Source organism: Cinclus cinclus, chromosome 1, assembly GCF_963662255.1.
Source record: "Cinclus cinclus chromosome 1, bCinCin1.1, whole genome shotgun sequence".
Classification (NCBI taxonomy): domain Eukaryota; kingdom Metazoa; phylum Chordata; class Aves; order Passeriformes; family Cinclidae; genus Cinclus; species Cinclus cinclus.
The window spans coordinates 113,240,241-113,265,035 of record NC_085046.1 but is presented as its reverse complement, the minus strand read 5'-3'; the positions used below and the strand labels follow the sequence as shown (position 1 = coordinate 113,265,035).

The 24,795-nt window shown below is 41.6% G+C and overlaps 1 protein-coding gene across 1 annotated transcript in view; it reads right to left on the bottom strand.

Moving 5' to 3' along the window:
• The window catches only part of XKR4 (XK related 4), a 208,505-nt gene extending 186,274 nt beyond the window's left edge, over window positions 1-22,231 (bottom strand). The window contains exon 1 of the mRNA XM_062501792.1: window positions 21,393-22,231. Within this exon, the coding sequence (XP_062357776.1) occupies window positions 21,393-22,231 (839 nt within the window). The remainder of the gene's footprint in view (window positions 1-21,392) is intronic.
• Between the last annotated feature and the right edge of the window lie 2,564 nt (window positions 22,232-24,795).

Here is a 24,795-nt window from a genome sequence, read left to right as displayed (position 1 = left end):
AAGGGAATATATTGTATGAATAATGTACTAATAATTGTGTTACTACTGCACTTCCTAATAACTTTTCAGTTATTTGCATAGCAAATGTATGCAACCATACCAAATTCATGTGGTCCTGGACACATCAATGGTCTTGTACTCCGTAGAACAAGTGGAACATGCAAGTCAATAATCTTCAAAAAATTGCAACTAGACAGTTGTATTTTAGGAAAATATAAAAATATTTAAAATATATAAAAGATAAGGAAAAAATGTGACCTTGGTCATACTGTATCACATTAGCAGATTATTCCATCAAATAACATCCAGAGTTTTCAAACAAAACAGATCTGCTATTATCCTTTTATTAGAATCCACAGCCGTATGTTTCATTAGGAAATAATTTGCCTTTCAGTTTTGGTTTTTTTCTGTTTAAATTTTCTTTCTTGGAAGTTTCAGTATTACATCAGACAATCAGCATTTTTTTTTCTAAAAATAAAGAAGGGAAAGAAAATTTGTGGAGATTTTGTTGCCCTCTAATGTCTGTAGACACTATTGTCTTGCCTCCTTTCCCAGACAATCCATAACTGGGGAGAATATAGCTCTATTAACCTTGCTTTATCAGCCAGCATGTCAAAATCTGTGCTATAAATCTTCATCTTAATCATTTATGATTAAATATTCAGATGAGATTATGTGCAACCTAATTCTACACATCCATCTCTACATCCCTAATTAACAACAGACAGCAAGAGAGGGGGGAAGCCACCACCTTTCTGAAGTAATGAGACAAGACCAAGCTTTTGTAGACAACTTTCATTTCTAAACACTTCTTTTTAATCACCATTTAAGAAAGAAATATGATTAATGAAGTTATGTATATCAAATTATACATCTGCTGCTTCACAATAGATTGCTAAATATTGCAGTGTTAGTCCCAGTAGCCCCCAAAATTCTTATTTTTATGAAGCCTCACCAGTTACAATTTTTCCCCATCTGTCAGAGAATTTGACATCCCTATAATGGAAGATGCATGGGAGGAAACCTTCCAGGGCTCAGTGGGTAAAATTCCTCCCTGTTCAGAAAAGCAATCTAAGACTTAAGAGCCACTAAAAACCCTCTTGGTCTTTACTTCAATTTAGAACAGGTTTAAGCAGTTCTAAATAAGCACTTTAAGCACCAAATTTGAGATATTTAAACTCTGACTTTGAGAGGGAATGCAAAAATGTGCCGCATACTGAAACTTAAGTTGTTGATACACATCACCAGATTTTCAGAAAAATCAAACTTGAAAGCTACTAAAGGCATTACTTAAGCTGAGACAGGCAACTCAACCTGTAAATCACAGGCTCTAAATGAAAGAGATCTCTCAGGGAAAGACATAAAGTATGTCCTTCTATCAGCCTGACACTAATTTCTCATTATATTTTCTAGAACAGTGCAAATAACAGATTCTTTGTTTGAATGAGGTGAGAAAAACTAATAAAAAAATAATAATAATAATAAAAAAAATAATAAAAAACAACAACAAAAAACAAAAATCATGTTGGGGAAGGAAACAATCAGGAAAAGAGAAATATAATTACGTACGCATCAACCTGGAACAAGTATGACTCAATTCATAAATGAAAGCACTAAATTTTGAAATGACAAGTTGCATTTTTAGTAGGAAATTTTCCTCCCTAACGTGCATGCATTTTAACAAAATTGCTGGAATAAAAGATCTTCAAATTTGTCCCTTCTCAGCCAAAACTACTTGGTAAATTCAACCTGACTCCATTATTATTTCCCCAAATGACATTTTTCAAACTTATTTGGGGAGGAAGCAAAGAAGGGCGGGGAGGGGGAATTGCTTGGCTCCATCCTCTGCTGGTTTTTCTAATTGCATTTAAATGATCCGTGCAACTGGTCTCCTACGACTTCCCTGAGGGGTAATATTTCACAGTCTAGCTAATCTCACTATTGAAATGTGTCCTGTTTTTCAGCAAAAATTTCACTAGTATAAAGCAGAACTGGAATAAGTTTTGTTGACTTCTAAAAGTTTTTGAGTTAGTTTTAAGATCAAGAAATATATAAATACAGAACATCAGCAGACTATACAAGTCTGGATGGTTTAGCAGGGCAAACTAATCTGCCATACAAGGTGCTTCATGTCTACTCACGAGTCCAAGTCTTTTGATCCAACAATAGTTGGCTGTATCTGTATGAACGATAGTTATCTTTCTAAAAATAAAAATTTAAAAAAAAACCAAACAAACAGAAAAAGAAGTAATGTAAGCCCCAATTTATTTTGTTTTCATATTACACACACTTAATACTTGATTTATTTAGTCATCTATTATTCTGTCTTGCTTATGCAGCTGAATTTGTCTGAGTTTAGTAAGCACAGGCCAGATTCTTCATTTGTTTGTATGTCTGCTTAGCACAGGTGGCATGGTGCTTGCAGGACCAGAGCTTTGTATACATCTCTTCACTGTGAGGGCTGCTGAAGCATTACTCACCAAAAAAAAAATCCCAACTCTTTGGGGAAAAAAAGTTCCACTACACCACTGCTCTCAGTGATTGAGTAATCCCTTTGCAACTATTATTAGCAACCTTACTATACAACTTAACGGCCTGATTCTACATTTTATTTTTTTTCCCCTAGGTTGACTAAGATACTATGTGCTTTGTGGATTTCTGAACTGGAAAACCAGTCAGTAGACTGGTTAAAGGAGCTGGACACATTCTTAACCTGTGGGGACTTCCTGTGGAGTCTAAAGCAGAGGTGCCTCTGCCTGCGGACTGGCATGAAGGGTAATGTGCCCACTCACCTTTTGTACTGGTCTGACACTCAGTAAAGTACTACCTCATTTTTTAGGGCTGTGGTGCTCTGCACAAGAGGGAAGGCATTCCAGGCTCAGACACAAGCATCTTTTTCAGATTTATTCAGTTTCTGAATCACCTAGCACCTAGGGAAAGGAGACGCATCCACACCTGAGGTTAAAAACACTCGAGTACAAACCAGTCAACAAACACTACTGAACACAGTCTAAAGTGCTTCAACACTATTTGACATATACCTGTGTCATTACAACTGTAGACAAGGAATATATATTCTGGCCCACTGATGCAATTCTATTCTTTGTCTCGTTTAGTCTCATTCTCTCGCTGTCATGTTTATTCTGTAGCAGTAGGTAAGAATGTTTCAAAGCATTACAATTACAATTAAGGCATTTCCACAGTAACATGACATTATTTCCACATTTTAATTTAAGGATACTACAAAATTCTACATACACAAAACTCACAAGCACTTCTATTTGCAGGAACTGATGAAAGTACCCTGAAACTCCAAGCAGGCAGTCTTTCAAAGTATGAGGCACATGGTCAAGTAAACTACACGGGCTAGCTTTTGTTTGGAGTAGTTTATCCTTACACGTTGGATCTAAATGATTTAAAGATAAACTTCAGTGACAGCAGTTTCTTCCATCACTTTGCAGTCAGATCTAAACAACTGCATGGTCCCAGGTGATGAGCAGCCAGTAAACTCTCACCGAGACTCGGTATCTAAACTGAGTATTGTACCTTTTGAAAAACGTGGTCCTGTAGATATATTGTCATAGCAAAGTTTAAGCAAGATTTTCTGGCGTGCCGCAACATATGGAAAGCTCCAGTTTAACTGTGGTCTCAGGGAATGCCACAAATATACAAGCTGGAATCCTATTTGAGAAGATGTTTAATGGAAGCTAAAATCATTGACTCTGAAGTTTTTAAACCCCCTGATTTCATAGCATGTGACAATACATCTCTGTGGAGCAAAATTAAACCATAGAAAGACTCAACTAGTTTTGACTGTATTTCTACCAGCAATTTTTTTATCTGTTCAGATCATGCCTGAAGAATAAACAAAATCCCAATTTGCTCAGACTAGGCTGTGAAATGCAAATTTCTATCCGATATAAAATTCAGAATTTTGAAAACAAAAAGAGATACAATTTGGCAATTCTGGCAGAATGGTAATGCTGTGATTTAAACTTGTCTCCTGGATGAGAGGATGAGTAGGAAGAGGCTAACAACAGGGACGTGAGCTCTCAGTGTGCCACGAGCTTTGGGTCACTCAGTAAAGCCACAGCTGTGGCCACACAGTGCCCCTCATAATTCAGCTGCATTGCTTGTACTTAAACACACCTGCCAGTGAATTAGTTCCTGTCATACTCTACAGTCTCTTGCTAATCCCCTTCTTTGTCCAGCTCTACTGAAAACTTCCAGGGTGCATCACAAGGTTTCCCTTGCTAGACAGAAAACACACAGAACATTGCCTTTTCCTATAAAATTCATTAAAGTACTGGGAAAGTTCCCCAGTAAATTTGGCAGTGCCAGTCTTAAGTAAACCCTGTTACACTTTATTTCTTTCCCCCTTGTTCTTCAACTCTACGTCTTTATAAAAGATTTTGAAGGAAAGGACGTTTACAGCATCACTTACTCATCGATTTTATTTCTCAGCTTCCTAAATATTGTAGCTGTTCTCCAGTCTTATAGTGACATATTTATCTTAACAGATTTAAAACACAGATGCAATTCGCCAGCTCTTTCAGTATTCTGGAATTGGAATTATATATTCCCTTTGATTTTTCAGAGAAAAACTCATTTACTGTTGCTTTCACTGCAGTTGTGGTTATTTCTGTTTTCCTATCATCATCATCATTAGCTGTCTTCCCTTTACCACTACGATAATAGAATTGTCTTTACTGAAAAATTAGGGAAATCACCAAGTTTATCTACATTACCTTTAACAGCCCTTCTCATAAAATAGCACCTGTCTTCCTTCCTTTTTCTGTCCCTACTACACAGCTGAAGAGTGTTTTACTATTTTTTTTTCTGTAAAAAATTTTGGTTTTGGACAGTCTCACTTTATCTCTAGGTTTCTTGACCTCTGAGTCTTAGTTTGCTTAAACAACTGGCAAGGAAAGGAGGCAAAGTGGCAAGCCACTATTTGCAGATTCCTAATGGTGTTGCAAACACACACTTCATTTAAGAGCTGCATCCTACAATTTTTTCCTCTTTTTTGATATTCAGATTCCCCACAGTGCTAGCATTATCAATTTCAAAGAAATTTAGAATTTCTTTATATATTTGCTGGAGCAAATTTCTCTTACTAGCCAATTGCCTCAGTTATGAAATTATGCTCTTTTGGGGAAAACTAAACAATACAGAACAAACCACTTAGCAACTTTATTTCTTCAAGAAACATAAAAGGAAGATATCTGTGATCATGCTGTTGAAGGTTATTCATTGTTATCAGTCTTCCATAGCGCCCTCATTCATTACTGAGAAATTCTAAAAGTTCTAAAATACCCCTGTCAAAAACAGAGCACTGTGATACATCCTAATACATTAGCTACTTGATGAAGACTGTTAGCTACCACATGAAAACAGCTATGGTGGCTACTTATATGTTGTGCTCTCCAGTATCCACTTAAGGAATTTAAATCCCCCACAATGGATAACATTTTCACAGATTTCTGGAATGCCTACCCTTCCCTTTTCACAACACTACTCCAGCAGCCCAATGCTAGGCCAGGTAAGCCACCTTCACAGACCTTCTAGAAATTACTTTTTAAACACCTATATCCCCCTCTTTCAAGTTATCATATCATTAATACTCAGCAGAATACCAGCAGGACACTAATTCCACTACTCTTTTCTTGGTAGCACACAGCATTCAAGTCACTATTTCCAGTCATGAATTCATGTGATTCAAATCCTGCACAGTTGTTTCCACTTCTTTTCTTGCACAGGTTTTTGGCAAGTCTATATCCACATTTCACCTTTTTCCTTAGGGACAAAATTCAGCCACTGTACAGATCAAGCACCATCCTAGGAGCAATGTGCCATTGACACTTTATCAACACCTTCAAACTTCCTTTGCTAACCAAATTCCTGTTAACAATTCTATATCCACTGTTCTTTTCTCATTCCTCCCATTTTCCTCCTCTTGCACCTATTATATATATATATGTTTAAGGTCCTTCTTCCAGATGTGTCAGCACCATCCTGAGACCAGTTTCTAAATCAGACAAGAAGAATACATCTTCAGATGTTTCTTTTCATCCAGCTGCACATCAACAGTTAATGCTTCAAAACACATCCCTTGTAGCATTATCTGTGATGTGCTGATCACCAGTGCTCCATCATACATCCAGTCTCTTATCTCACTGGAACATAAAGGAATTTTCTGAATATCTTAAACACCCTTTAAATCAAAGTAGAAACATCCACCACTGACCTAATGTTCCTTACTTCTACCTGTCACTGACCTAATGTTCCTTACTGACCTAATGTTCCTTGCACCTTCCATGCATGCCGTATGAACAGCAAACTGTTTCCAAAATGAAACTCTCTGGTGGAGTTCTGATGAAAGGCCAGGTTAACCAGAAATTTAAGTAACAGGGCCAGCATTTCATTCACAGCAATGAGCCAAGACCCGTGGCCTTGCCTTCCTCCAGGAAGTAGGGATTTTTATGAAGATAGTATGGCTCCCCTTGAACAATTCCTTAATCTATTCAGATTATAGTGGAACTTTGGAGGAAGAATTACTCAGTTATCACCTTCCTTGTAGGCAAACAGGTTGTGAGAGAAGTACTGGCTGTCTTTTTACCCTATCAGCTAGATGAATTGGAGAATACTGTAGAAGTTTGAAGGGCAATTATTTTCTTCACAAAAACACAGGAGAACATGTTACTCCTCAGTCTCAATTTCAATCTGCTATTTTCCTGGAGAAATAGTCCTGGACTGTCTCTTATCACCAATACAATTATATGTCTCTATGTTTGATTTCATTACATATCTTTGGCATAACCACTGTCATAGATAGAAGGCTACCTGAAAAAAGGCTCTCTAGAAGATACAGACTGTTGAAAACACAAAGGGCAAATGCATAAAAGTAGGTATTGTACTTAACATCTCTTGGTTGTAGGCATCCCTTGCCTTCCACACAAATCTACTTCCATACATAGAAGACAAATTGCTATGATTTAAATTATTATAGCCCTAAACCTCCGTAGGAGTGCTTACTGTCATTCAGCCAAAACAGAAGAAAATTTATGCCAAATTTGTGACAAACCAGTGTGAATACATTTGAGCCACTCCAGAAAAAGCAATGTATAAAAGAGAAGTCCTAATCTGAGTTCAGATATGACAGTTGTAGTAGCACATGATATATATGCCATTGATATACTGGAAGTTTTGCATTTTTCTATCAAGGGGAAAAGTATTGGAGTTAGAAGGAATTTGTCTCTTTTTCATCACAGTTATTTACAACTGTGAGAAAAATAAATCTTGCCAGCTCAACCAGTAGCTACTAGTGGGAATGGAATGGGAAAAAAAATAAAACTGACTCTTTGAAAAAGCAAAAGAGGTAAAATTTCCAGAAATCATGGTGTCCTCAGCTGATGGATCCCATGTGTCAGCTCAGGAAGGGTAGGTGCAGCCTTTCACCCGTGGGATAAATCAAAGGTAACTAATATACTGAAACACTACCTCAAAAGAATAACTCAACAAGTTTAAAAAAAAGTGACAAGTTTGTGAGATGCTCGTTAACAAGGTTCAGAAAGATATTCACATGCTTTAAAGCTGGTCCTGGGCTAAAATTTGGATTCAGAACACAAGCAAGCAAACTCTGATTTAGCATGTAATTAAGAAAACCTCTCTGAATTATGCAACTTTTATTCACTTCTTCAGAAGATATGAGAACACTGCAATCACTTGCCAAGTTTGATCCCAACATGCCATGGGGCAAATGGAGACCCTAAACTGTCATATCCTATTTAAATCATATGTAGGCTAAAGTGAGTGCGATTGCTTGGTATATTAAATTACTACTAGTGTGTTGATAATTCCTCATGAACAATCTATGACTCTGAATTATTTATTGAGGAGGAAGTGGCTTTTGAAGTGAACATTATTTCTCTCTCAGAGCTAATGCTTGAATATGATAAAAGTACTTGCCAAGAGAAAAAGGAAATTAAAAAACATACTACCATGACTGACAGTTCTGAGATTCTACCTTATTTCGTCATGGGTTTCTTCTTGCTGTGAAGTCTACAGGAAAAATGATGTTCATATTAAGAAAAAAAAAATAAGGTGGCACAGCCTGTGTAAGGAAATGGGTTGCAACAAATCCCAGGTACATACACATCCACTGTTGGCAATTAATATTATTTCTAAACTATTCCCATGGCTTTGTGCTTCCTTGCTTTTAGAATCCAGTACTGCTCATAGACACACAGCTTTGAGGAAGACACAGAGAAGCCTTCCTCTGGCATCATGAGTGGTAATACACTGAATCAAAGAGTTTTGGCTTGTAGTGCAGATGAAGGACATTTAACAGAGCATGGAGTGACAGCAGGACAGAGAGAAGCACCCAATTCTCTCACTGGTCCTTCAAGACAGACTTTTCAAAGCCTTGTCCCTTCAAAAGACTTCACAGGTTTGTGACGATGGGGAATTGAAAGCCCAGATGAAGAACTGACAGGCTCTCACACGCTAAGATAAATCCAGTGTCAGACATTTTTCATTATGATCAAATTAGAATTTCATTGCTCAAAGAGGTGGCATCACAATAAGATGCACTCTTCAGTCACAATATAAATATCTTGGCAATATTTTTACCCAAAACAATTGCTTGAAATGAGCATAAATCCTGCTGTCTTCTCCATATCTATTAAGGATGCTATTCATGAAGAATTCTCCAAAGAATGATTTATGAAATGCCATTAGAAGACATATTTCTTAGTTATTTCCGTCATTTATTTATTTGCAAATAGTTTATATATATTAAGCACGCATGACGACATTTAGTAAATTTTCTCTGAACAGATTTGAATGTTGAGTTTATTCTTATTTCAAGGTTATTCTTCAGTTTTCAAGGTGCCAAAGTTAATTTCTTTGATAACCAATCCTTTGTGACTACTAATTAGAAATATCCAAAACAATCTGCTATTTAAATCATATGTCATTGCTTCTGATCCTTGATTGGATGAGTAATGGAATTAAGTAAGACCCACATGAATTGTGAATATTACTACTGAATATGTAATTAAGGTTTTGATTAATATTCGGGCACTCAGGCTTAAAATACACCTTCCATAAGTATTTGTACTCATAAAGCTCAAGCTCAAGAAATAAGTACAAGTCATTAACACAGTCAAACTGAATTCATAAGTGAACTTCAAAAGAATACTTGTAAGGTTTTTCTTATGATGATGGGTATGTACAGTGTCCTTTTAAGTTTGACTCCCATATTAGTGCTAGCTGTCAACTAAACCTCTTGGCCATATTTTTTCCTTAGGTGCTGGTGTATAATTGAAAACTAGTGATATAGGTTTTGCTGAGGTATTGAAAATATCCCGTGTTAATACATCCTGATTATTTAAATGCCAATAGTTTCAAAGCTCAATGAATCATTTTATGAAAATTTAAAATCCTTTAAGACATAGCATTACTTTTAAAAACTTGAAATTCTATGTTTTTTTTTCATGTAATGCACCTCCATTTCCCACCTAGAGTATGCATTAGGAAAATTTTTCATGTCATTGCTGAAATATACTTAATTATGGTGACAGTCAACATTTTTCAAAATATTCTTTCCATCCAATACTTTCTGCACTTCAAGAAAACCAGAGTACCTGATACATAACAAATATATATGAAAGTATTATTTCTTTTTTTCTTGTTATATAAATCTCCCATTTGTAAAGCATAAGAATTAATGATAACAACTTACTAACATGAATTCCACACGCCTGTCCTAATAAAAGATAGAGCTGTAGAAAAATTTTGATTCTTCACAGGGTTGACTCCCTTGGGAGTGCACAGTGTGTAATAGATATGGGCAGTGTAAGGAGAGCTAGATTCAAGAAAAAGGACTGAATCTAAGTCTGAAATTGATTTTGGGATAAATTAGGAAAGACACCTACCTAAAAGTACTCCTCTATCTTAAACACGCATTTAAACCACCAGAAGCAGCAGCAACTCTCCACTACTTCTATTACAGAAGTAGCCCCAAACCTGCACACCTCCTGCTGCTCTAGGAAGTTTTTATAGGAACAGGAGAACCCTCTTCCAGCTTGCCACCTTTTCAGCATGGGTGAGGCTGGAAGCTGTTAATAAGTTCTACTGGAAGAGGAAAGGATACACAAAGAAGAAAGATGCTCCGGGCTGTCTCAGGCAAGTCCCACTTAAGAACCTTCAGTGGCCCAAATCACAGTTTGGTTATGGGACCAGCATTCTCTCTCTAAAGGAGCTATACTTTTACACTGATGAGTGCAAAGCATCCATAAACTCACAAAACAAGCCAAAATTCTCAGTCTACCCAACAGCATATGAATAATAGGTCCAGCCATAAGGGAACAAGTCCATTTCAACTACAGCCTTCACAGTTCCTGGGATTTTATTTTCTGCTTCTCCAAACCCACCACCAGGGGCTGAGTCAACCCATTATGAGACGAACTCAGGAACTGATGGGTGACTTATTTTGCACCCTATGCTAGTTTTCTCAGCAGCCCTCTTGATTTAATTTAACCATGAAGAGAACACTCCCAGTAACTAATTAATCCTCTAACCCAACTGGATTACTAATGGAGTAGCTCTTCCACAGAAGTGATACAAAGAGAATGTAGACAAGTTATAGAAAAATGTGCATGTCCAAAATTGTTTTTTTTTAGGTACAGAGAAAAATAATGAAGAGCATACTTAAGGACCAAACATAGCCCTTAGTCCAGAAAGGTAATCTTCATACAATGTTATCATGAGTTCTTCATATGCCTGTGTGGTAAAAATAGCAAACAAATGGTTGTTGATTGTAAATCCAATCCCTCCTTTTGACACATACATTAACACACTATTGTAAAAGTTCAAAGCCATTATTATTGAGTTCTCTCTGCCACATTAATTATCCTCAGCGCGGTATTTGGCTCCACTTGGGTAAATCTCCTATAAGTATCCAACCTTTACTTACAGAACATCTTCATTTAATATTCTATGAGCTCTGTTTGTATTTATGTCTTTTTTCAATAATTCTGTGTTAAATCCAGTTTCCACCAGTACTATTGGAAATGTTCTATCCCCAGCCTATTTGTCTGCTGTCACCCGCACATATCATTGGAAGCTGATTCTAGCACCTCCACTTTGTTTAGAAAAATTCCTAGCCCTTAGGCAAGTTTTCCACAGTATGCTGGATCCATCTTAAAAAGCAAATTAACCAATAAGGAAAACAGCTCAAAAGATGAGGGGATGATCTAACCTGAAGCAGCAAAAGTAGTAGGTAAAGGAAATGGGGTGAAGGACAGAACTTTTTTTAAGCTATATAGCATATTCTGGGTGCAATATGCATAAAGTCTTGTGGAAAAAAAATCTTTAAAATATTAAAATCTTATTTTAATAGCTTCATACTGTCTCTTAGAGAGAGATGCTCATGTTCTCAATGTTCAATTTAAAAGCTGTTTTGACAAACACATTGAAATGATATCTGATTTTGAATTGTTTCTACCTAGATAATTTTCCATCTGAGTATCTCAAAGTACATTACAAAAATAAGGCTTCATAATATTCACAGACTAGACTGCAAATACGTACTAGACAACTAAAGAATAACATTTTCAGAAGCATGCTCTGCTTTTGACTGCCCAAATTGAGCCACTATAAATATCCTTCTCTTTTAAGAAAAAAATATTATAAAAAATTCCACTCTAATTGAAGTGAAAGGGAGCTGCAGTTCTTAATTTCTGAAACACAGATTAAAGGCAACCAAAAGACAACCAAAATTATGCATACTGAAAAGCTGGGCTCCACTTCCCGTGAAGCTTGAGGTGAGTTGGGAAATAAGAAGCTGGAACATGAAGATAGGGTTTTATTTCTGCCTCGAAACTTCTTACATTGATGAAAAGCAGCTACAAAAATAGTATCAGGAAATACTATTGCTCAGCTCAGAGCAGAAACCAGGAACTCAAACAATTTTTACACTGCAGTTTTAAAATTGTTATTTAATTCACTTTTGCAAGAAATGGCAGAGCAGAAGTGTGGAACAACTACTCGGGTACATACATCAAAACCAGCTTTCTATCTTTTCTTTCTTTTCTATCTCTTTTTCTAAGTTTGATTACATATGACAAAGAAAGACTGAAGAAAAAATATGAACAAACCAATCCTTCAGCTAATTCAGTTCATCTGGAGCTACTCCTATAAGCTTAAGCAGGCATTTTCATGGAGATCTGTTTTATGGTGCTCTTTGTGGTTATACTATACATGAAGCATGAATGTTTGTAAACAGAAATACTGGTAGTGTACTTTTAGAGTAAGAGAAAGAGAGAAGCTTAAAGAGTGGGAAGAGGTAGAAAAAACTAATTAAACCATAAAGAAGAAAAACAGGGAAATCTGTTTTTGGTCTCATTGCAAGGCCATATTAGTTCTTCCTCTGCGGCCTCACAAACATGACATTTGTGTCAGTGTTCGGTCACAGCTCCAGCAGGAAGGGCAGTAAATGCCCCCATCCAGCACTGCCTAAGCATCAGTGCAGAAACCAATCAGGGAGATAAGAACTGACCCCTCACAGCTGGAAAGGGCAGTGGACTCAAATCTCCTAAAACCTGAGCAAATACTGTAATCACAAGGGACATTTCTCCAGTACTACAAAACAAGTCTGAGTCTGCAATATTTGTAGGGGATATAAGCTTGTCATTGCTCATAAAGCAGATTCAAACAATGCTTGCCAACTGGATCCACCAAGGGATTTTGGTGCCACTGCAGCCTAGCATCTAGTTTGCAATGGGATTAAACGAGGAGGAACTCAGGCTGTGTGTGCTGGGGAGGTTCTGGACACAGCTAAAATGCAGGAATACAAGCTCTAGGCAGCTTTCAAGTTGTACATTATGGTCCACTATGTTTAAGTTCCTCAAGTAACTTCATACAGAATAATGGAATAACAATGTTTGGGGTGGGAAGGGACCTCTGGAGATCATCTAGTCCAAATCCTCTGCTAAATCAAGTTCACAGAGCAAGTTGCACAGGATCTCATTCAGGCATGATTTGAATATCTAGAGGAGACTCCACAAACTTTTTGGGCAGCTTTCTCCAGTGCTCTGTCACCCTCACACTAAAACAGCTTTCCTTACAAGGCTGTAAAGCCAAATTTTCTAGGTAATTTTTCAGGTCTATATGCCTGAAGAACATCTAAATTCTGCTTTCAGACCAAAGTGCTATTATAGATCTGTCTCACAGAAATATTTCCATATAAAATGAAACTATAAAGATTAGGATTGTAGAATAATAAGAAAAGACACAACTTCATCCATACCCTTCTGTTCGATAAAAACCCACACACGTTTATAATGACAAAGCTTATTGCTCCACACAAGCCACTATTAAAAGGTGAAAAAAATCAGCATAGTGGCTTTCATTGCTTTCTATGCATGCATAGAGCTCTCTACAGATACCTGATATCTCCTGCTTGATATTTAAAGGTACTTTCCTTGGACCTGCAGGAAGTAATCTACTGATCCTATGTACTACACATGGGAAAGCACCACTCAAAGAAGTTGGCAGGATCCTAGAATAGACCAGATGTTTACACAAAAACATCCCATTAAAGCGAGTAACATTGAAAACTGTGACAATGCTAACCTTCATTTTTAAGGACAAAAAACAGTCTGATATATAACAGTTGATAGAGATAAGGAAAACTGTCCATCCATCTGTAGGTTAATTCACTTTTTATCCACCATAAAACATCTGCATCTTTCTCTAAAGCAGCTGGCACCATCCTTGCTACATTAGTCTCATCTAAGTCACACCTTCCAACTTCAGAAGAACAAAAAGTAGTTACTTTCCCTGACATATCATTGCCTGCCAAAATTCCTGTGAAAACACCCCACAAAACAGCCTTGCTCCATGTGCTCCAACCTGTAACATCAAATCGTTTGTGACTGATAACATTAAGCACCTCCACTGATTATCCTTGCCAATCAAAAAGATTTACATGGCTCGCCATATAAGCCTTACACCATGAACATACTGAATAGCACAGGCTTGTTGTCAAAGGAAAAGTAATGAAAATAATAACATAATATAGCAATTATTTTATCTTGGGAGGAAAAGTACATTATAACCCATTTCAGCCATTCAGACAGGGAAATGGAATGAGAAGGAGAGTGATAAGAAACCACTTCAGCAATCAGAGCCCATGGGGAGATGATAATTCATGTTATGGTTGTTAGACGATTCAGGTAAAATCTCTTGGAAAAATATATACCCAAAACCCATTATTTTTTAATTCTAAAATTTATGAAAAGATGTTTTAGAGTACTCTCTTTTTTCCTCACAGCTTATGCCAGACAGATATCTCACATTTTTATTTATCATTGTTGAGACGACTACTCACTGCAGTGAGAGTTTATCTAGCATTTTCTCTGTGTATTTAACATTTTTGCTGGGCATTTTCCCAAACATACAGCTCTTCTGTTTTCCTGCCTGCTTCTGCAGTTTCTCAAGCAGTCACTTAGGAAATTATTCAAATAATTCCTCTTTGGTCAGTGGCTGAAAGGAAATAAACTGGAGTTAGGTACATAGTTAGGAGTATTAACTGATATTCCCATGCCTTTTCAAAACCTTCTTCCTTTTCTACATACTCACTCATGTGCTTTTTATATCAGCCTCCTCTCATTTTAAAAATCAAGTAAATCAAAGCAGTTCTTTTATAGCCTGTTTGCCCCTTCCATGCCTATATGTCCACTTGACACAATGCATACAACCGACAGCTGTGCTAAAATTGACCAAAAAGGCACCACTTCGTAAATATACTTTGGCAAAGAAAGTTTCTACTTGAAGTGCAAGCAAAAGAGCTATTGATTTTGTCTGTGCCTGATAAATTCCTCCCAAGCAACCTGTTTACTGAAAATGTAAGTCACTGTTGTGATTTATCTGCTATACATTAAAAGCTATTTAATTGGAACAGAGAGACAGAAGAACAAGGTAGCGCCATTATAAGTGACAGAGGGATTGATTTAATTTTAGTTTTATTACAACTTTTGTATCTTTGTGGCCAAGTCAGCTCTTATGGACAAATATTAAGGACTAAGCCAGCTGACAAAGAGAATACTCTTCTGAGCAAGTTAAACTGTGATGTAAATAACCTGAAGAATGAAGGAAGATAACTGAGGTTAGAGATCATGCTGTGGTGTTACACTTCCTTGCTTTCCCACAAGAGATGTGGACATGCAAACTAGCCTTTCAGAAATAAATACATTCCCTGATGTAAGTAACAGAAATTTTAACAATAAAAAACAAAACCAAAAAAAACCCTTCATCTGGTTGCAAGAAGCTTCTGCAAGTTTATAACATTTAGAAACAAATTATGATGTGATTAATTTCTTTGAATTCATGGTATGTATGTATAATCATTCCTTCACAGAATCAGAGGACTCTAGAATAATATCTATATATGGTGACATGAAATCCTCTAAAACACAAACCCTTGCAATCTTACCAATTCTCCACTCTTGGAAGAAGGCGAATATAAATTCTTCCCATATATAAGTTTCTCGAAAGCATTCTGTGTATAAAATATTAGTTTTCCTACTAAGCCAATTGTGTGATCAGAAATCAGTGCTTAAGCAGTCCTTTGAAAATCTGAAAACTTATGTAACTGATAAATATTCTCTACAGAGAGAATGCTTGTTAATTATTAAAGTACAGTATCTTTCTTCTAAAGTACATCAGCATCTTTTACACAGAGCTAAAGTTATTAGAATAAACTGAATACCAAATCTGATTTGTATGCAGACTTGTAAGAGACTTTTAAGAACATAGTAAAGCTTCACTCCTGTGTTTCAAAAAAAATATGAAAGGCACAGACTTCATCTGCATACCACTGTCTTCAGAAAAGAGAAGGAAAAAAAAAGAGAAAAGAAAAAAAGGGAATGAAAAAAAAATTAATATTTATTCTGATGAATATATTACCAAAAGTTTAAATGTAGTCAGGACACTTACAGGGTGGGCTGCCCCTTCTAATCCTGCTGAGAGGGGAAAAAAGCCCACAACTTTATTTCCTGTTTCTGACAGTCCATAACCCTTTCTGAGACCTAAAGATACAGCAAGCAAAGTAGTTAGTCAGTGGGATTTTAACTCAAGCACTGCAGTAACTCAATGAAAGAAATATGGCATTGCTGAGTGGCAGCATTTTGCTACGCTAAGAGACAGATGGGGAGGATATGCAATAATCTTGTCTAGGAAATGGCTATGATTCATAAATTTGGACTCCATGTGACAAATTATCTGACAGATTTCAAAACAGTGAGAAAAACTGGTGTCAGATTGAGATATTATCACATCTTAGTGTGAAGTCCAATGGCAGCTGGAATTATTGACCACATAACTGCACCAAACTCCTACATTGCTACTGAACAAAAGTGTCAAAACTACTATGTAGATCAAAAGTGCAGAAAGAAATGAACCTATTTAAGTTCAGAGAGGAGCTAAGACTGATGATGTTTTTCTTAATTTGAACTACCCAGATTGCACTTCCAGTTTAGGGGACCAGTCATGCCCAATGGTGAGCACCTGAAGAAGTCATAAGGGTTTACCACATGCAGGGCAGACACTATTTCCCCCTTTTTAGTTTTGTTGGGGTTTTTTGTTTTGTTTTTTTGTTTTGTTTTGTTTTGGTTTGGTTTTGCTTCTAAGAGTGTCAAGCTATTGCAGAGGTGAAGCTTATGAGCATAAACAATGACATTTCTTTGGTAGATGATCCAGACCTGTGAAAAATATTTCCACAGGGCGCCAGAGAAATTACACCTCACCCTGGTCTCAGAATACATCATCACCTTTACAACCTTGCTCCAACTCCTTTTTTTTTCCAAATAAAACCAGGAAGGATGAAGAAAATAAGGGCTTCTTAGTATCACACATAAACCTATATAGCCAAAGCATAGCATATTTTGTGAGGGAATGAGATCCACTTTGGAGCAGACACCTGTCCTGGACAATGCCACCAGGAAGGACAAATAAGTAAGTTGGTGTGTCCTCCTTCTCTAGGTGGTTTCCCACAGAGCTAGGAAGTCTCAGTTAATCCTCCTCTGCTGAGAGGGGTATACTTAATTGTTTCAGTATTGCTACAGCTCTCCAGAAATAATTTTGAAGTGCAATTTCCAGTCCTCTTCTTTCCAATGATTCACCCTTCCTCTGGCCTTGTTAGCTACAGAAACTTGACAGTTCCCTTTCAGGCACCAGGACTGCAGCCTTTCAGACAAAATGACAGACATTTTGTGGGAACTCCCAAGCACTCCAAGCACCAAGGCAGCCTGCTCACACCACCCTGCTGCAAGGCACGGGAGCTGTCTCAGGGAGCTCCTTCTTGCTTTCCAGACACCACAAGATGGGAACAAGCAAGTCCTCCAGTCTCTTCCTCTTGTTCACCCAACTTCCCACAGCCCAACTCTCCTCCCAGGGATGACTCTCAGGATCCCTTTACCCAGCTTCAGGAGCGTGCATATCCGAATCCTGCCGAACCAAAGAAATCTCAGCCAGAAATTTTTTTTTAAGGAAATGAACCAGCTCCACAGATGCCAAATGAACACTATGATCTCTTATATCCAGTCATCAAGTCCTGCTATCCACAGCATAATCTGAAAGCCACAGCTAAGCCTGTGAAGTTTAGTGAATCAGAGGAATGCTGCTCAAGGGCAATGGTTACATACTCTCAGGCCAGGCTCAAAGGGTAATAGTTTATCTGAATCCTACTGGCCCAAATACCTCTACAGAGATCCTTACAGACTCTAAAGAATCCACTTTCATTTTTTCCTTTCATTGGGCTAGAAACACCCCGTGCCTTACATCCTCCTTGTACCCCCCAGAATCTACTAATAATAAGACAGGTCTCTCACACACCTGTTTGGGAGAAGAGGGCTCCACAGTGTGGTTTCCATGCCCAAACATTGGTAAAAAGCAGAACATACCACAAGTATGGATAAGGAAACATATCTGTATCTATCTCTGAAGGCAGAATCTCATCAGTGACCATATTTTGACATGAAATTGGCTGCCAACAAATGTCTAGTTGCTGCACTCTGCTGCAGCAAGAAGATCCTCAGAGACTTCACTGGAATTTTTGCAGGCGGACACTGTTATCAGAAAGTCCATGAGCAGCCAAAACCCAGAGAGAAAAGATAAATATATATATTCTTCAAAAGGAGCCATTTGATATTCTAAAGTTTTTTGGGGAGGAGATTTACACCAATTTCAAAAGAAAAAAAATACGGTTTTATTCAGAACTGATTGGCAGCTTAGCTGCTCCTGCAGCTCCTCTTTTTCACACTCTAGGAATAAAAACTGTTTTAGTAATTTTAGATTGCCTACTTCTAGAATTGTTCCATAGCACATTAAAGACCTCATTCATTTCCCATTAGCACATTTTAGTTAAAATTAACACATAATCATTTTCAATGATTTGGCTTTCAGTATGTTTGTAAACAAAAAATTAATCTCAGAGGAAAAGCTTTGAAATTGTTAAAAGTCATTCTGACAGAACTAATCACTGAAAACACATTTTTACAAATTTTTTATTTATTTTTTAATATTAATAGCACTGGGATTGTCAGTTGTACCACTCATTCCTCAGGATGGCTTTCTTAAATAAGCAGTTGACACCATTGCCCCCAAAACCTTTCGCAATGGGACAAGGAAAGGACAACAGAAGACTTCAGAATTCAATTAATTTTAAGAGGAACAGAAGACAACAAATACCACATGAAAACGGAATGATCACCAATTTCAGTAGCTGGAGAATCAGGCACAAGCAAGTTTTTAACTCTTTCCCTGACAGAGAAATGACAAACATAATAGTGTCATTTTTTCCTGTGGGAGATTCAGCCCAATAAGTAACAGAAAACTGAAATGCAGGAAAAAAAAAAAAAGGAAAAATCAGAAAGCTAAGAACAAACATAATGAGAGGCACAGAACAGGTAACAGGTTTTATCAACAGTTGGGATGGTGACCCCAGCACGTGTGCACTTGTGGTGCACACAGAGCCAGCACAGTCTGTTCAGCTGTGTCAAAGGAGCTAGACTCCAAACACAGGCAACTGGAAAACACTTCAGGTCATCTTTCAGCCTAAATAGCTGAAAACAGTGCCAATCTTACATGCAGAGTAAAAGTTCTGGACTATTAAGTGTCCAATTAGAGATACTGTTTTCCAGAAAATTTCTACAGTTCAAGTTAGTTCTGACACCATGCTTATGCACAGAGTTTCTCAGGGTTTGATGTGACCTCCTCTCTTTGGTGCTGATTATTAGCTGTAGATGTCTCCAAAGGCTCTCCCTGATCAGGAATATATGTAGGGAATTAAAATGGAGCCACTTTAATCAATTATGAAGTGCTGATATGAAACACTCCATACTCCTGACCATATAATTTCTAGGTTTGTGGAAAACTGCAAATAAATACTACAAAGTTACTGACAGACAAGCAGTTTGATGGCTCTGTTTCACTGAAAAAAAGAAAAAAAGTGCAACAGGCTAAACCATAAATAATGTCTTAACATGCTTCATCAGTTTAATATTCTGGTAGTCTTACACTGCTGCACATAAAACATGAAGAAAAGCTGCATATGATCAAAAGAGACTCATCTAGCTTTAAATATAGAGGACTAGGTGCTTTTGCAAGGAGGAAATCTTCTGTTAAAAGACACTGTGCTTCATCAAAAAGCAAGCAGCTGGAGAGTTCTAAATCCCAGACACTTCATCTGACAGAAGTGCTGTACAGTACTGGATCCCACCCTGCTCCACCCACAGCCCTCCCTGTTCTTTGTGTTCTCCAATACAGTCGTGACACCAGACCTCGTAAAACTCTCTTCTCTGTCACTCAGCATGATCCACACTGTTTGACTTCAATATGCATGAATATCAACATTAATTTCTAAGCACAATTTAAGCCACCATATTTATTTTCTATCTTTGCAGGGTGGGTGCTAAACATTGCACAAAACCCATCACATTCAGCAAGTCCTAATCTTAACTTGTGTTTAACAGCTCTGAAGATAGAACTCATAAAGGAACATACATGCATTCAAGATCTGAAACAAAGCACCACTTTTTGTTCAAAATGCTACTTCCCTTTCAAGTCATGGCATTGTTAGTGTAAGCACACCTGTAACTTTTAGTGAGCTTCCCAAGTTTAGAAAATTGAATTTGTCACAATGAACCAAATACTCTGGAAAATGAAAGGTACTTAGTTGTGGCATCCCAAGATCTTTGGTCAATTATTTAGCAGCACTTGGACTCCTTGATGCTTTAGAGCCACAAGCAGAACTGGGCTGTACTGGATACTGCACTAACAGACCAAAAGACAATCTTTGCCCAAAAGGATGAGACAGATATTAAAAGTACCAGCATTAGAAGTTTACAGTAACAACCAATTAAACTCCCTAATGAAGTAGTTGTGAAAAGTCCCGAGTGTTTCCAAAACAGAAGGATGACATAATTCCTTTCCATCCATCAGACAAGAAACACAAAAGGTATTTTCTGCTGTTGCTTTAGTGCACTTGCCCTACTGCATGACCTTCTCCAACACAGCATCTATCTTCCAAAATTATATGTGAAAGTTTTACTTCTTTATATGCTATACCTTCTGAACTCTGCACTTTTCAGGCAGCACTAAATGTATTTGCAGGGGATTCAGCCTCCATATGAATATTTCCCAGAAATTCGCTAAAACTGAAGGAAAACTTTACTTTTGAAAACTATGATGTCATCTCCTTTTCCAGCAAGTGCCTTTCACAACCTACTTCAGCACATCCTTTCCATAATGCACAGTACGTCGCTTGCAGATGGTTTTGAGAACTGCTACTCAAAACTTTGATTTAGAAGACATTCCTTTAATATACAGAAAACGGATATGCATAGCAAGGAGATGGCTGATCGCAGCATATGTACACATAAATCTCAAAACAAGGCATCAGGGCGTTACTGGAAAGTAACTCTTCACTGGCAGTGAAGTTCCCTGCTGGTGACAACGGTGTGCTGGCCACAAGTGAGGAGACCAGGAGATGTGCATTACCGGGGTACGTCCCTTTTCCCCATCGCTTCTCTTATTTTACCGAGCCTCTGGCGCAGGTTTCCCGGGAAGTTCTGGGCACCCGGCGCAGCGCGGGCTGGAGACAGCCGGGCGCCTCCCGGGGGGGCCACCCTCGCAGCACAGGACGCTTCGGGACCCGGCGGGGCTCCCCTCGGCACTCCGCGCCCTGTCAGCCCCCCGGAGCCCGGTCACCCGGACGGCTGTCCCGAAGAGGGACCCGAGGTGGGGCAGGCGGCCGCTCGCCGGGCGCGCTCCCCCGCGGCCAGGGGCTCAAGCCCCGGCCCCCGCACCGCCCTCGCCCTGTTCCTCACCTCCAGACCTGCCCCAGCTGCAGGATGTGGACGAGCGACTGCAGGAGCCAGACGCAGAAGGCGCAGGACGCGGACCGGCCGCCGCCGGCGCGGGGACCGGCGGCGCCGCTGCCGGCGGCGTTGCTGCTGCTGTTGCTGCTGCTGTTGGTGGCGTTGCCCTTGCTGGCAGTGGACGCCTGTCTCTGCGGCGTGCTGGGGCGAGCGGCGTCGATGTCCGCGGCCGCGGAGCCGCTGCTGACCAGCAGCTTGCTCTCGGCGGCGGGGCAGTGCCCGGCGGCGGCGGCGGCGCTGTCCTCGGTGCTGAAGTCGTGCGCGAACCAGCGGAAGCTGAAGACCTGCACGGACAGGGAGCCCAGCAGCACGAAGAATAGGGTGAGCCCGAACCACCAGCGCTGGCCCCGCAGGTAGTAGTCGACCGCCAGCCAGATGTCGGTGCCCACGTCCGCGAAGTACACGGCCAGGGCGGCCAGGATCCAGAGGCAGTCCCACAGCGAGTAGCGCCGCTGCTCCCTGCCCAGCCGCAGGCACAAGGAGGACGAGCCCCCGCCCGAGCCCCGGGAGCCCACGCCACCGCCCCCTCCGCCGTCTCCTCCTCTGCCGCCGCTGCAGCAGCAGCAGCAGCACCGGGAGCCGCCGCCCGAGCCGTCCCCGCCGCCGCCGCTGCAGCACCCGCCCCCGGGCGCCTCATCGTCGTCGCTGCCGCCGCCCGGCCCGGAGCCGGCGGACAGCCCCGGGGCCAGCGCCTGCACGGAGCCCGAGTGCTCGGAGTTCTGCAGCGGCGTGAACGCCACCTCGCCGCCCTTCTTCATCTTCCGCCGCCCGTCCGACTTCGCGGCCATGATGCCTCCCTCAGCCCCGCTGGAGAGCGAGCGGGAGCAGCGAGCGCCCCTTTATCCCGCGCCTCCTCCTGCTCCTCCTCCTCCGCCTCCTGACTCCTGCCTCCCGCCCTCCGCCGCCGCGGACCCGCCGCTCCCCGCGTCCCCTGTCCCCGCTCCGCGCCGGGCTGCGCGCCCGCGGGCGGCTCCTCCGCGGCGGCCGCGTCCGCAGCGCCGCCTGTCTGCGGGGAGCCGCGCTCAGCCCGCCCGCCCCGCCGCCGCCTCCGCGGGGGCCGCCGGTGCCGGGGCCGCCGCCGCGCTCTGCTCGAGCCGGGAGCAGGCAGGGCTGCGCTGCCCGGAGCAGCGCATCCCGCACCCGCCTCCCCGCCCGCCTCCGCCCGCACCCGCCGCCGCCACCACCCAGCTGACTGACGCCGGGAAAGAGGATGACCTCATCCCTCTTCCCTCGCTGCCACCGCCCCCCGCCCGGCACCGGCACCGGCACTGGCGCAGGGGCGGGGAAGGGGGCGCTCGGCGGCCGGGAGGGGAGGGCGCGGCGCTGCCCCGAGGGTGCGGAGCACGGCCCTGCGGCGGCGGGGGGAAGCGGCTTCTCGGCTGCCCGGCCCGGGGAGGTGGGCACGGCAGCGGCGAGAGAGCGGGTCGGCGGGGAAAGGTGGGGTGTGGCCGGCGCCCCCCGGGGCCGGGGCCGCGGGAGCTGGGGCTAGAGGCGCTGCCGCCGGCTCCCCTGCCGATCTCCGGTGTCCTCCGAAGAGTTTGGGTTGAGTCTGCCCCGCCGGCGCGGGGGTGGAGTGGCGGAACGCGGGTGGATGCGGACGGGGCGGCCAGGAGGGCGGGGGTCCCCCCGGGCTTCTCCCTGCGAGCGGGCATCCTCGGACTGGGGGGAGCCGCCGCCGCTGCCGCCCCGGCGCGGTGACTGGGGGCAGCTACGGGCGGCGATGCCCCGCCGTGATGCCCGAGGCGCGCAGCGGGACCGGCCCGCACCGCGGAGCCGCGCCGAGCGCCCGGCCCGGCCGGTCCCACGCGGGGCGGCCGCCGCTGTCCCGGCCGTCCCGTAGGAAGCGCTGCCGACGCTCCCCTAACTTTGTGAAACGCTGTTGCGAGATGCAGTGCTCGGATCGTGCCGTGACTCACGCCGCCTCAGAGGCGCTCGGGGGAAGGTGAGGAGACACCGTTTTATTCCGCCACCTGGAGAAATCGTATTTTAGGCGTAAAATTCACCAGGCGAACTCACGACGCCTTTCACCGCTCCCCGCCCCTTTCCTCGCAGCCCCGGCTGCTCTCGGAGCGCGGTCGCTCCTCAGAGCTCACCCGCGTGTTTCGATAGCAGAGCTGGCTCCGCCGGCAGTTCCTAACTCGGGGCGGGGGGAGCAGCCGTCCCGGCCGGAGCCGGAGCCACTCTCCGCCGCAACACAGACTCCCGGGGGCGTCCCGCGGCAGCTGTCGCCCTCGGAACCCGGCGGAGGACACAAGTGAACGGTGGCTGCCTGGTCACGGGAGGCCACCAGCATCCGGCCCCTGAGAGTCACAAGGGAATCACAGGGCTAAGGGCGCGGGCGCATTTACTGCCCAGCCTTGGCCCTTCTGCCCTCTGTCCTCCTGCGTCTGCAACCATACGGGATGAGTAACTGAATGACCTCTTCACCTTTTTAATATAATTTTTTTTAAGCCTCTGGAATATTTTATGAGCATGCCCTCTCCCTTCTTAAAATAGAGCAGTGAGTTCGTTGAACCACGTTGCTGGAATATCTTAATAGGAATGGCAGTGAGTCTGATAGGGTGGTGTTACGTTAAGCTCTGTGACTAAATATAGTCCCTTTAACTTCATTAATTAAACAGAAGTCATATGGACAGCTGAGAAATCTGCCTTCTAACGCTTAAATGTACATGGTAAGTATAAAATTACCTTTAGGAAATTAGCTTTTACTGATATATACCCCAGATTTCAAGAAAAGACTGCAGCATGCACTACAGTATTCAGAGTGCTGAGCACACAAAAACCAAACTTGGAAGGTGAAAAGCACACATGAAACTAATTTGACTAGTTATTTTGCATGTTATCACACATGAGTGTTTTAATTACATTGTCACACAATGGTTCTTAATACACATTAGCTATGCAGTCTCTGTTGCAATGGTATAACTGCACTTCATTTCTTTTGGAACCCTGTATTTTATTCTCATTACAATCCACGTGATCTTTCTTGCCTGAGATTTGTAACACAAATTGCTTCTTTCTCAAGATATCTTTTAATAATTCAGTCAGCACCTATATATAATACAATGTAAGCACTTCAGGTCCCTTTCAACCCAAACCATTCTATGATTCATTCTATGATTCCAGGATTACCTTGTGAGCAGAGAAGATGCTTAATGATAAAGCTAATATAGCTGCAAGTTTGTGGGTTATAACCAACAAGTTTTCTGTGTTACATTTTCATAGAATGGTTTGGGCTTGAAGGGACTTAAAATTCTGTTATTCAGTTTCAATCCCCTCCTGTGGCCAGGGATACCTTCCACTTGACTAGTTTGTTCAAAGTCCCATCCAAACTGTCCTTGAACAGGGATGG